At 37.7% G+C, this 15,165-nt stretch overlaps 1 protein-coding gene across 1 annotated transcript in view; it reads right to left on the bottom strand.

The window, feature by feature from the left end:
• Window positions 1-15,165, bottom strand: part of ANO3 (anoctamin 3) — a gene marked incomplete at both ends in the record, with an annotated part of 391,580 nt that overhangs the window by 34,326 nt on the left and 342,089 nt on the right. The window contains 3 exon segments of the mRNA XM_081240506.1: window positions 3,144-3,308; window positions 3,841-3,981; window positions 4,399-4,481. Of these exon segments, the coding sequence (XP_081096632.1) occupies window positions 3,144-3,308; window positions 3,841-3,981; window positions 4,399-4,481 (389 nt within the window).

Genomic DNA, 15,165 nt, shown 5'->3' with positions numbered 1-15,165 from the left:
AACATCCTGGGTGGGAAGGAAATGCATAAATTCAAAAGGGCATTATTTTTTTTACACTGATTGAATCTGAGAAATATAACATTCCTTTCATGTTTGTTGAGTTGGCTGTGTAATTCACTTCTTTTATGCTAAGTCCATTTTAAAATCTTCTCCTGAGTTAGTTGCAAGGGCAAAGGAGAAGTTGTATGGTCTACTTCACTTCTAACAATCCCTGAATCTGAAAGCCAAAATGCTCAACAAGTAGAAATAAACATTTAGAAAGAGAAAAGTAAGCTCTGTTTTCTCCTGGGAACTTGGATGCTTATTTCATAGCACTAGGCACTTACATGGGCTTTTGTATTTAATTAAGTAGAGCTAGTGGGATTTTAAGGATCTCAAAGGATGGTTTCTATGATAAAAATAGTACTATCCTTACCTGTCTACAGAGGTCTTTGTTGTCTGTAAATGCAAGTACTTTGGAAGAAAGAATACACTAAGCCTCATCAAAAATATAAACTTAGTGAGAAGAAGTTATATCTGAACCTATAAGAGAGAAGAATGTATGTTGGAGGGTCAGTTGTGATTCTAGGGAAGGGGTGATCACTGAGGATAGAAATTGGAGGGGGAGCAGAATCAGAGTTCAAGGGACTGGGAATTGAGAAGCACCTGGAATAATATAAAACTGGAGTCTGGTACATCAGTGAAAACTGCAGCCAGCCTGATAGAAAGTAATGGACTTTTATCAGGACACTAAGTTGAGGAACTGATGATTCAAACTGATGAAAGCCAGGGCAGTGTTCAGAGGGGCAGGGGAGAGGGAGAGAGCGTAAATGAAAACAGAAGGAACAGACGTGGGGGAGAGAGAGAGAGAGAGAGAGAGAGAGAGAGAGAGAGAGAGAGAGAGAGAGAGAGAGTGTGTGTCCTGGGATGTTAGCCATTGATAAGCCTGTTCCTTACTTGGTGAAAGATGAAATTTAAAAAATGACCCAAAGTTGCTACCTAGGTGGCTGCGGTTTTATGGGTAACTCATATATAAAGTAAAAATAAAGTACATTCCAATTCTAATTTGTTCCAAATTTTATATCATGGTAGAATGTTTTAAAAGTAAAGGCTATTTTTTTCTGATTATAAATCAAAACCTACATATAGAGATAAATATTTGAATCAACAGAAAAAATATATATTAAATCAAATATTATCCTGAGATATAACAACTGTTAACATTTTATTGTCACTCTTCAAAATGCAGGTGTGTTCCAATGGAAATCAAGTGAAATTGTATACCCTTCTTCCGTAACTGTATTCCATGTACTTAAATAATATTAAAATTTAAAATTCAACCAACTTACTAAGGATAAGAAATTAGATCAATTTAAAATCAGACTAGCTGATTGCTAGTATTACCTAGAAATAAATACATTAACCACTTAGCTTCCTTTCCCTTAGATAATGAGATCAACCACAATAACCTCTGTCCACTGGAAAACTGCCACAATACACTGGTTTTGTTAGAAACAATTTCTTTCCCTATCTGCCAGAATAGTTAATATAAGAACCATAAATATAAAAATCTACAATGTCCTTGCTGTGAATGGTTCCTCCTTCAATGTGGTGACTTTGTGCAATGCACAACATATACTTCCTTATATAGGCTACCACACAAGCCTCTTAATCCTAGCACTGTCTTTTTTCAATGTTTATTGTTCACTTTATGAGTCAAAAGCATAAATTAAAATACTGTATGGCTTATTTGGAGATACAGTAAACAACATTCTTCTTCTGCAAATTAACCTAAACCTGAAGAAAGGAGACTCCAGTTGAAAATATTAACTATTGTCCTTGCATTAATATTTACCCATTTCTCAGTGATTATTTATTTTCTCTTAAGAACATCTCTGATAAGTTTAAAGTTAAATAGTAAATGGTTCCAGTTCCCTCCCGACTAACCATGTAACATCAGTATCAATCCACGTTTGGAACCAAATGCATATTACCTACTTATGTTATCAACATCATTGTTTGTGTATTGGTCAGCCCTCTATATGAATTATCTCATCATGTAAATATATAAGCACTAACACTTACTATATGCATAATCTGGGACAAGTTATTTAAACTCTCTTAATTTCAGCTTCCTCATTTACATAATGGATAAAATATTGATCTTGTGGTGTTGTTGGAAGAGTTAAAGGAAAGATATTATTCTAAATGTTCCAATAAGTGCCTCCTGTCTTCAGAAAATGGGACCCCATCCACAGATCTTGCTGAAGAGGTAGACCTAAGCATAATATTGTCCTTTCGGCCATAGACATTTAGTTCATAAGTCACTTGGTATATGTGAAGTTGAACCAATCAGATGCTTTCTCTGAGAAACTAGCACATTGAAACACTGGATGATCTAAGTTAAATAAACTACAGAAATTGACCAACGTGGTCATGAATTTAGAGTCAATGAAAATAACAAAAGCATAGCAATACAACAGTATACTAGACTCTGAAAGGGAGGCCATGGGTGGGCAGATAGTCTCTTCCTGATAGAATGGAGCAGATATGCAAATAGAATCATTGGAAAAAGAGGTAGAAAGAAAGGAAAAGAGAAAGAGAGAGGGAAAGAAGATAGAGAGAGGGAGAGAAAAACAGAGGAAGAGGGAGGGAGGGAAGGAAGGAAAAAAAAAAACTTAGTCCCAGAGGAATAAAAATGGAGTAGCTGTCTGATTGTTTTCCATTTCACATGAGGTCTTGGAGATAACAAGGGTACACTTTCAAACAGAATTTCCTATATCTTTCCAATAAATTCTCCTCTGAGGTTGAGTTTGTTAGAATGGCTTTCTAATCCAAACAATCCCTTATCTGAATGAAAAGAGCATAGCACCATTTCTAGCACACACTAGATACTCGATGAATGGAAGTTGTCGCTAAACAAAACTATAAACCCAAACAAAGAGTAAGGAAGACAATACAACTGTCGTTGATTTTAATTTTTTAAAAATCCATCATGTAAACCACATAAATGAAATGTTTTCTGTTAAGCCAAATTGTCTTTGCCAGAAATGATACTAGGTCTTATTTTGACTGCCTGTAAATCCAATCCAAGTATAAAGGAAACACAGTCTTCTCCTTTACCCAACTCCTGTACACCTATTGAAAAATTTGTAAACACTTACAAGATTCAGTGCCATAATGATCACAAAATTGATACAGACTGCAGCAGCAGAAGTTGCAAACTGCCAGTGTTGTTTGATGAAATTCCACTTGAATGATGCAAACTGTTCCATGACAATCAGGCGATACACGACGACTGCAAACACGGCAGTGATCACCAGAGAAATCTACAATATGGGAGACCAGAGGAGACATCCACATTGTGCATCGTTAACAAAACAAAAGCAACTCCATAGATCAAATACACTGACCCCAAAAGCTAAAGAAATTTACTTTTCCAAGAAAGCATATGTAAATTTAAAATTTCCTTTAAGGAACTAACGTTCATTAGAGTCAAAATAAATGGTATAAGATTCAGTTGTTTCAGTGGGATATGCTGTTCAAATACCCACTTTCGCATGAATGCTTGGTTTTAAAACAAAATATCTAATTTTAGGATGACCATATAATTTCCATTTTATCTTAGATGACCTTTGTTTCTCCCAAAGAGTGTTTTATTTAGGGATATGCACAAACTCCCTTTGTAATTATTCTGTGACCTGCTGTGATTTTTATTTTGTTTAATAGTATGTATGTACTACCAAGGTACTGAACAGGATACAGTGTCTTACATCCTCAGGGTCACAAAATGAGTTGGTATCCTAGAACGTCTTTCTAAACCTGGAATCCCACATTCTGAGATTTATGGTTATACTTTACCATGAAGAATATTCCTGAGATAGAAACAAGAAGCCGAGTGACTTTGTCTGAGGAAGGCTGATGTGGCTCAGGTTTTCCACTAATGGGATTCACTCTCTCCATCTTGTAATACTTTGCTTCAAACTGGGGACGAAGTGTTTCCTATGAGAAAAACTAAAGTTAACTAAATATCTGTCATACATTTTTAAAAAATCCAATATTTAATAAATTTCCGGAATTTGGCCTACTTTTATATCAAGTCTTGGCAAAGAAGCAAATTGTAAAAAATTAGATGAAAGTTATTTTAGGGTTTATTTAACCCTAACCTATATTTTAATTAGCACAGTTTTTCCACTAATGCAATTTAAGGAAACATCATAGAAGTGCTTTGAAAAAATTACACATTTCATCATTGATCTTTACTGTCTTCATAAAATAAGAATCTTGTTAGTAAAAAAAAGTCAAGTAAAAATTGAATGGTGTTTAGCTGCTTCCTGCTTGGACATTAAGGACAGTGAATGATTTTCTGTACCATATGTTATTCCAGTTTCCTTATCTCCTGGTTTCTTAACATCTTACCTCCTCTTCTTCCCATTCAATAAGGTCCCAAGTATAGGTCAGTGTACTTCTTCTCCTTTTCCAAAACTCCAGGAAGACTGTGGCTATAAATAATAATAATATTATTATTATTACAATTCTTTACCTGACCATATCCCACTCTGTCATCATTGCCTTTCTTCTTGTATTGATGCATTCACATCCTATTATTAAATAATTAAAATTAACTACATTTGTATTAAATTTATACAGCTGGAATGTTTTTTCCCTTACCCTCTTCTCCCTATCTGTGTAACTGCTATCAGCATGCACTCCTGATGGAGAGCGATTTTTTTTTAAATAAATTTATTTATTTTATTTATTTATTTTTGCTGCATGGGGTCTTCATTGATGCATGAGGGCTTTCTCTAGTTGTGGCAAGCAGGGCCTATTCTTCGTTGCAGTGCATGTGTTTCTCATTGCGGTGGCTTCTCTTGTTGTGGAGCACAGGCCCTAGAGCATGGGCTTCAGTAGTTGTGGCATACGGGCTCAGTAGTTGTGGTTCTTGGGCTCTAGAGCTCAGGCTCAGTAGTCGTGGCACATGGGCTTAGCTTCTCCATGGCATGTGGGATCTCCCAGACCAGGGCTCGAAACAGTGTCCCCTGCATTGTCAGGCAGGTTATTAACCACTGCACCACCAGGGAAGCCCGACATGTATTTTTTATAAATACAATGTAATCTTTTTAAAGTTCTGGATTGATTTTTCTCAGGACTTTTCCTCATCTTACCATTCAACTATTTGATATACTTTCTTTACTTAACTCTGTTGAACATTTTCTGTTTATAAATGTAACACCAACAAAAATAACTGGAACAACTCCTGTATTATTCACTTCTGAAATACAGGAGTCTAGGAGGGCCTGCCATTTACTAGGCTTTCAATAAATGTATGCTGAATGAGCGAATTAAACTGTAAAGAACAGAAGGCACCTACAATTCCACCATTCATAAATAGTCACCACTGCAATTTAGGTAATCCTATCCAAAGTATTTTTCTTAAGAAGTATAGTTAGGACTGATATATCTCTGATACTCAGAGATATAGCCATATAGGCTGTTCATTTATGACAGAAAAAAGAAAAAACTGATTCATAACTGAACCCTCTAAAGGTGTCATACTCCTCACAGGCTGGCCCTTCTTCCCTAGGAAACTTTCACCAGGATGAAGTATATGTAGCGTTAACCCCTGGAACAGTGCTGGCCTCCAGGAAAGTGCTCCAGAACTAAAGTCTATATCCATTCTGATTGGCCAGTACAGAGCCTTAAAAACTCTTAAATATTTGCTCACTTTATAAGCATCCTCCTAGAACTGGATACTTAGAACTGTACTTAGCACCATAGATGAATGATGACAACAATATAAGAAATTACTAACTTCACTTTTATAATAAATACAATTTATCTTCTTGATCAAGTTATAATGACCCTCAAAAGACCATCTAGGAATGACAATGTGGTGCTGGAGAAAGAGCATGGCATGCGGTACAAATGTTCTGGGTTTGAGAGGTGCCTATATTCTTTTTTAATTGTGTGACCTTGGACAAAAGACTAAACAATGATAAGCCTTTGTTTTCACGACTTAAAAAGAAGAATAGAAAAACTGTCTTTATGGCAGCACTGTACAAATTAACTGAGGTATAATTTGTAAGTGGTCTAACTATGCTTAATTCATTTTAAGAGTATAATAAATTATAATAACCCATTTTTTTCAACATTCTGTTCGTTGTTATACATAGGGAACTTTGTAGGCAAAGTTCTTGGCTTACATTGTATAAAGATACTGTACATTTTTCTGCAGGAAATATGGGCTATTGTCAATTATTTATATTTTGATTGTTTCACTTTTATAAAAATTCAGTCATAATTGTCATAACACTTTCCATCTTTTGCTGGTGACACAGCAAACAGCTTATATTGTCCTTTTTCTTCTTTTGTATTTAAGATGGTAAAGCTGCTTCTAGAGTAAATAATTCAATTCAAATTTATTTTTTGAGAGCACGATGCTTGTTTATTCTTAGAGAGAGCATACAAAAAAAAATGAAAATGCGTTGCATCATAGTCCCAAAGAGGAAGAAGAGAACTAGTATTTACTAAGCACTTTCAAGATCCCAGACTTTGTGCTAGATGTTTTTAATTGACTCCTATTATTTCCACAACAACCCAGGTGGAATAAAGATTATTAATCTCCTTCAGTAGAGAAGCAAATCGAAACTCTTGGAGGTTAAGTTACCTGAGGAAGTCCCTTGGCTGAAATTCACACCCAGATCCAAACACTGACCTTTCTCTATGCCAAAGGAAAAAATATTTTTAAACATGGTTTGGGAGAGAACTTTTTGAGCTACATAATTTACAACATCCTTCTGGGAAGAAATTAGCATTATAGACAAAAGGTTTAAGCAAATTTGTAAAGACCTAAATGAGACTGAGAACTTCTGGGAGGTTAGCTGCTCAAACACCGAGAGGTCCATCAATCAGAAGTCTACAGTCTTTTGGGGGAACTTTCAAGATGGCAGAGGAGTAAGACATGGAGATCACCTTCCTCCCCACAAATACATCAAAAATACCTATACATGTGGAACAACTCCTAGAGAACACCTACTGAACACTACCAGAAGACCTTGCAATTCCCAAAAGGCAAAAAAATCCCCATGTACCTGGGTAGGGAAAAACAAAAAAGGAAAAACAGAGACAAAAGAATAGGGATGGGACCTGCACCTCTGGGAGGGAGCTGTAAAGGAGGAAAAATTTCCACACACTAGGAAGCCCCTTCACTGGCGGAGACAGTGGGTGGCAGGGGTAAGCTTTGGAGCCATGGAGGAGAGCACAGGAACAGGGGTGCGGAGGGCAAAGTGGAGAGAATTCCACACAGAGGATTGGTGCCGCCCAGCACTCACCAGCCCGAAAGGCTTGTCTGCTCACCTGCAGGGGGAGGGGGTGGGGGCTGGGAGCTGAGGCTTGGGCTTCAGAGGTCAGATCCCAGGGATAGGACTGGGGTTGGCTGCGTGAACATAGCCTGATGGGGGCTAGTGTGCCACGGCTAGCCGGGAAGGAGTCTGGGGAAAAGTCTGGAACTGCCTAAGAGGCAAGAGACCATTGTTTTGGGGTGCGCGAGGAGAGGGGATTCCTCTCCAGTGTGCCCACAGAAGGCAGAGCACTGCCTAAATGAGCTCCGGAGACAGGTGCGAGCCACAGCTATCAGATCGGACCGCAGAGACAGGCATGAAATGCTAACACTGCTGCTACAGCCACCAAGAATCCTGTGTGCAAGCGAGGGCACTATCTACACCCAGCCCCCCAGGAGCCTGTGCAGCCCACAACTGCTAGGGTCCCGTGACCAGGGACAAGTTCCCTGGGAGAACACACAGTGCACCTCAGGCTGTTGCAACGTCACATAGGCTTCTGTGACCTCAGGCACACCTGGCATTCCAATTATAACTACCGTACCCCTCCCTCCCCCCAGCCTGAATGAGCAAGAGCCCCCTAATCAGCTGTTGCTTTAACCCTATTCTGTCTGGGTGGGAACAGCAGCCTGAGTGCAACCTACACGCAAAGAGGGGCCGAAACCAAAGCTGAACCTCAGGAGCTGTGCGAACAAAGAAGAGAAAGGGAAATTTCTCCGTGCAGCCTCAGGAGCAACCAGTTAAATCCCCACAATCAACTTGATGTACACTACATTTGTGAAGAGACAACGAATCATCCCAAAATTGAGGCAGTGGACTTTGGAAGCAACTGTAGATGTGGGGTTTGCTGTCTGCAACAGATTTGTTTCTGATTTTTATGTTTATCTTAGTTTAGTTTTTAGGGCTTGTATTCATTGGTGGATTTGTTTATTGGCTTTGTTGCTCTCTTTTTTTGTCTTTTATTATTATTTTTGTTTTAATAATTTTTAAAATTTATTATTATTACTTTTTCCTTCTTTTTTTCTCCCTTTTCTTCTGAGCCGCATGGCTGACAGGGTCTAAGTGCTACAGCCTGGTGTCAGGCCTTAGCCTCTGAGGTGGGAGAGCCAAGTTCAGGACATTGGACCACCAGAGACTTCCTGGCCCAACATACTATCAATAAGTGAGAGCTCTCCCAGAGATCTCCATCTCAACCTGAAGACCTGGCTCCACACAATGGCCAGCATGATCCAGTGCTGGATGCCCAATGCCAAACAACTAATGAGACAGGAACACAACCTCACCCATTAGCAGATAGGCTGCCTAAAATCATACTAAGTTCACAGACACCCCAAAACAAACCACCAGCCGTGGCCCTGCCCACCAGAAAGACAAGATCCAGCCGCACCCACCAGAACAGAGGCACCAGTCCCCTCTACCAGGAAGCCAAAACAAGCCACTGAACCAACCTCACCCACTGGGGGCAGATACAAAAAACAATGGGGGGCTTCCCTTGTGGCTCAGTGGTTGAGAGTCTGCCTGCCAATGCAGGGGACACAGGTTCGTGCCCCAGTGCGGGAAGATCCCACGTGCCGCGGAGTGGCTAGGCCCGTGAGCCATGGCCGCTGAGCCTGTGGATCCGGAGCCTGTGCTCTGCAATGGGAGAGGCCACAAGAGTGAGAGGCCCGTGTACTGCAAAAAAACAAAAAAACAAAACAAACAAACAAACAAAACAATGGGAACTACGAACCTGCAGCCTGTGAAAAGGAGACCCCAAACACAGTAAGTTAAATAAAATGAGAAGACAGAGAAATATGCAGCAGGTGAAGAAGCAAGGTAAAAACCCACCAGATCAAACAAACGAAGAGAAAATAGGCAGTCTACCTGAAAAAGAATTCAGAGGAATGAGAGTAAAGATGATCCAAAATCTTGGAAATAGAATAGAGAAAACACAAGAAACATTTAACAAGGAACTAGAAGAACTAAAGAGCAAACAAACAATGATGAACAACACAATAAATGAAATTAAAATACATGAGAAGGAATCAATAACAGAATAACTAAGGCAGAAGAATGGATAAGTGACCTAGAAGACAAAATAACTACCGCAGAGCAGAATAAAGAAAAAAGAATGAAAAGAATTGAGGACAGTTTCAGAGACCTCTGGGACAATATTAAATGCATCAACATTCAAATTATAGGGGTCCCAGAAGAAGGAGAAAAAGAAAGAGTCTGAGAAAATATTTGAAGAGATTATAGTTGAAAATTTCCCTAACGTGAGAAAGGAAATAGTCAATCAAGTCCAGGAAGCGCAGAGTCCCATACAGGATAAACCCAAGGAGAAACATGCCAAGACACATATTAATCAAACTATCAAAAATTAAATACAAAGAAAATATTAAAAGCAGCAAGGGAAAAGCAGCAAATAACATAAGTGAATCCCCATAAGGTTAACAGCTGATCTTTCAGCAGAAACTGCAAGCCAGAAGGGAGTGACAGGACATATTTAAAGTGATGAAAGGGAAAAACCTACAACCTACTCTACCCAGCAACTATGTCATTCAGATTTGATGGAGAAACTAAAACCTTTACAGACAAGCAAAAGTTAAGAGAATTCAGCACCACCAAACCAGTTTTACAATAAATGCTAAAGAAACTTCTCTTGGCAGGATACACAAGAGAAGGGAAAGACCTACAAAAACAAATGGAAAAGAATTAAGAAAATGGTAATAGGAACATACAAATCAGTAATTACCTTAAATGTAAATGGATTAACTGTTCCAACCATTAGACATAGACTGGCTGAATAGATACAAAAACAAGACCCATATATATGCTGTTTACAAGAGACACACTTCAGACGTAGGGACACATACAGACTGAAAGTGAGGAGATGGGAAAAGATATTCCATGCAAATGGAAATCAAAAGAAAGCTGCAGTAGCAATTCTCATATCAGACAAAAGATACTTTAAAATAAAGACTATTACAAGAGACAAATTAGGACACTACATAATGATCAAGGGATCAATCCAAGAAGATATAACAATTGTAAATATTTATGCACCCAACATAGGAACACCTCAATATATAAGGCAAATGTTGATAACATAAAAAGGGAAATCAACAGTAACACAATCATAGTGGGGGACTTTAACACCCCAATTTCACCAATGGACAGATCATCCAAAATGAAAATAAATAAGGAAACACAAGCTAAATGACATATTAGACAAGATGGACTTAATGGATATTTATAGGACATTCCACCCAAAAATGAAAGAATACACAGTATTCTCAAGTCTCATGGAACATTCTTCAGGATAGATCATATCTTGGGTCACAAATCAAGCCTTGGTGACTTTAAGAAAATTGAAATCATGTCAAGTAACTTTCCCGACCACAACGCTATAAGACTAGGTATCAATTACAGGAAAAAAAAAACTGTAAAAAATACAAACACATGGAGGCTAAACAATACGCCACTAAATAACCTAGAGATCACTGAAGAAATAAAAAAATACCTAGAAAAAAATGACAATGTAAACACAATGACCTAAAACCTATGGGGTGCAGCAAAAGCAGTTCTAAGAGGGAATTTTATAGCAATACAATCCTACCTCAAGAAACAAGAAAAATCTCAAATAAATAACCTAACCTCACACCTAAAGCAATTAGAGAAAGAAGAACCAAAAAACCTCAAAGTCAGCAGAAGAAATCATAAATATGAGATCAGAAATAAATGAAAAAGAAATGAAGGAAACCATAGCAAAGATCAATAAAACTAACAGCTGGTTCTTTGAGAAGATAAACAAATTGATAAACCATTAGCCAGACTCATCAAGAAAAAAAGGGAGAGGACTCAAATCAACAGAATTAGAAATGAAAAAGGAGCAGTAACAACTGACAATGCAGAAACATGAAGGATCATGAGAGATTACTACAAGCAACTATATGCCAATAAAATGGACAACCTGGAAGAGATGGACAAATTCTTAGAAAAGCACAACCTTCTGAGACTGAACCAGGAAGATATAGAAACATAAACAGACCAATCACAAGCACTGCAATTGAAACTGTGATAAAAAATCTTTCAGCAAACAAAAGCTCAGGACCAGATGGCTTCACAGGAGAATTCTATTAAACATTCAGAGAAAAGCTAACACCTATCTTTCTCAAACTCTTCCAAAGTAGAGCAGAAGGCAGAACACTCCCAAACTCATTATATGAGGCCACCATCACCCTGATAACAAAACCAGACAAAGATGTCACAAAAGAAGAAAACTACAGGGCAATATCCCTGATGAACATAGATGCAAAAATCCTCAACAAAATATTAGCAAACAGAATCCAACAGCACATTAAAAGGATCATACACTATGATCAAGTGGGGTTTATCCCAGGAATGCAAGGATTCTTCAATATATGCAGATCAATTAACGTGATACACCATATTAACAAATTGAAGGAGAAAAACCATATGATCATCTCAATAGATGCAGAAAAAGCTTTTGACAAAATTCAACACCCATTTATGATAAAAACCCTCCAGAAAGCAGACAGAGAGGGAACCTACCTCAACATAATAAAGGCCATATAAGACAAACCCACAGCCAACATCATTCTCAGTGTTGAAAAACTGAAACCATTTCCTCTAAGATCAGGAACAAGACAAGGTTGCCCACTCTCACCACTATTATTCAACATAGTTTTGGAAGTTTTGGCCACAGCAATCAGAGAAGAAAAAGAAATAAAAGGAATGCAAATCAGAAAAAAGGAGTAAAAGTGTCACTGTTTGCAGATGACATGCTACTATACATAGGGAATCCTAAAGATGCTACCAGAAAACTCTAGAGCTAATCAATGAATTTGGTAAAGTAGCAGGATACAAAATTAATGTACAGAAGTCTCTTGCATTCCTATACAACAATGATGAAAAATCTGATGGAGAAATTAAGGAAACACTCCCATCCCATTTACCACTGCAACAAAAAGAAAAAAATACCTAGGAATAAACCTATCTAAGGAGACAAAAGACCTGTATGCTGAAAACTGTAAGACACTGATGAAAGAAATTAAAGGCGATAGAAACAGATGGAGAGATACACCATGTTCTTGGATTGGAAGAATCAATATTCTGGAAATGACTATACTCCCCAAAGCAATCTGCAGATTCAATGCAATCCCTATCAAACTACAATGGCATTTTTTCACAGAGCTAGAACAAAAAATTTCACAACTTGTATGGCAACAGAAAAGATCTTGAATAGCCAAAGCAATTTTGAGAAAGAAAAGTTGTGCTGGAGGAATCAGGCTCCCTGACTTCAGACTATACTACAAAGCTACAGTAATCAAGACAGTATGGTACTGGCACAAAGACAGAAATATAGATTGATGGAACAGGATAGAAAGCCCAGAGATAAACCCACGCACATATGGTTACCTTATCTTTGATAAGGAGGCAAGAATATACAATGGAGGAAAGATAGCCTCTTCAATAAGTGGTGCTGGGAAAACTGGACAGCTACATGTAAAAGAATGAAATTAGAACACTCCCTAACACCATACACAAATATAATCTCAAAATGGATTAAAGACCTAAATGTAAGGCCAGACACTATCAAACTCTTAGAGGAAAAAAAAACATAGGCAGAACACTCTGTGACATAAATCACAGCAAGATCCTTTTTGACCCACCTCCTAGAGAAATGGAAATAAAAACAAAAATAAACAAATGGGACCTGATGAAACTTAAAAGCTTTTGCACAGTAAAGGAAGCCCTAAACAAGATGAAAAGAAAACCCTTAGAATGGGAGAAAATATTTGCAAACAAAGCAATTGACAAAGGATTAATCTCCAAAATTTACAAGCAGCTCATGCAGCCTAATATCAAATAAACAAAGAACCCAGTCCAAAAATGGGCAGAAGACCTAAACAGACATTTCTCCAAAGAAGATATACAGATTGCCAACAAACACATGAAAGGATGCTCAACATCACTAATCATTAAAGAAATGCAAATGAAAACTACAATGAGGTATCACCTCACACCAGTCAGAATGGCCATTATCAAAAAATCTATAAACAGTAAATACTGGAGAGGGTGTGGAGAAAAAGGAACCCTCTTGCACTGTTGCTGGGACTGTAAGTTGATACAGCCACTATGGAGAACAGTATGGAGGTTCCTTAAAACACTAAAAATAGAACTACCATACGACCCAGCAATCCCATTACTGGGCACATACCCTGAGAAAACCATAATTCAAAAGAGTCATGTACCACTATGTTCATTGCAGCACTATTTACAATAGCCAGGACATGGAAGCAACCGAAGTGTCCATTGACAGATAAATGTATAAAGAAGATGTGGCACATACATACAATGGAATATTACTCAGCCATAAAAGAAAATGAAATTGAGTTATTTGTAATGAGGTGGATGGACCTCGATTCTGTCACGCAGAGTGAAGTAAGTCAGAAAGAGGAAAACAAATACCGTATGCTCACACATATATATGGAATTTAAAAAAAAAAGGTTCTGACGAATCTAGGGGAAGGACAAGAAAAAAGACACAGATATAGAGAATGGACTTGAGGACATGGGGAGGGGGAAGGGTAAGCTGGGATGAAGTGAGAGAGGAACACTCACATATATACACTATCAAATGTAAAATAGATACCTAGTGGGAAGTAGCTGCATCACACAGGGAGATCAGCTCAGTGCTTTGTGACCACCTAGAGGGGTGGGATAGGGAGTTTCGGAGGGAGACTTAAGAGGGAGGGGATATGGGGATATATGTGTACATATAGCTGATTCACTGTTATACAGCAGAAATTAACACAACATTGTAAAGCAATTATACTCCAATAAAGATGTTAAAAAAAAAAGTCTACAGTCATTTGATCTGACGCCATTTTTGTTTTGTTTGGAGTCTAAAAAAGATTACTAACCATTCTCTTTTCTTATATGTCTCTACCAAGACCAAAATCTTTGCATTGGTCTTTTAGAGAACTTTTCGTTTGCAGTGAAACTCTAATAAAATATTGACACATGCTTATAACTTAATTGTCTGAAGAGTATTTTTTTCCTTTATTAGACCACTATATCTGAATTTGTGAAGACGGACATGCAGAGGTAAGCATGATGCTTCTTGGTCCACAATTCAAGCAAATACTCAGTTAGTCCCAGGATAATTAAATTGCTTATATTTACAATTTTGATGTGTCTAAAAGCTTCTTCTATACATAGCCAGAATTTCTGACTTTTCCAAATATTGGGTGCTGGAGTGGCCGAGTGTTTTTGACAGTTGACTAATGGAATGTTGAGTCAGGGATACATTTAGTTTGGGCTTAGTGAGATATCTTTATGTGATTTGCAGGCACTTCCAAGTGTTGTTCAATTATTGCTAATTATCATAATGTAGCAATGGATTCTGAGGAAACTCCTCCAGTTCACATGCTGACTCTTTCAGGTGCCAGGACAGGGGATATATGATGAGATGCACATGTTCTATGGTATCCAGCTCTGATAATGAAAGAGAAATAAGGTCTGAAATATATGGAGCCAGAAACTACTTTATGGAAATTATTTCACAAATTTCAACTCATATATGAAACACACTAGAGATTTCCCCAAAGTTCCAACAATATTAAAAATGCACATGGCTTTATCAAAAATAAATTATGAAGCAAAAATAAGATTTTCAAAACTGCCAATAATAAAAAAAAATTTTTCAATTAACTGTGCTAGAGGGAGAGGAAAGACTGAATTAGTTCTCTATTCTTTCTATGAAATATTTTTTTAAACATCATATGCAGAGATAAAAAATATGGATAAAAGTGTAAGACAAAAAGCACTACAGAGATGTGTC

The sequence above is a fragment of the Mesoplodon bidens genome, assembly GCF_964165515.1.
Source record: "Mesoplodon bidens genome assembly, chromosome: 7".
In the NCBI taxonomy this organism is placed as follows: domain Eukaryota; kingdom Metazoa; phylum Chordata; class Mammalia; order Artiodactyla; family Ziphiidae; genus Mesoplodon; species Mesoplodon bidens.
This window is presented reverse-complemented; position numbering and strand designations above follow the sequence as displayed.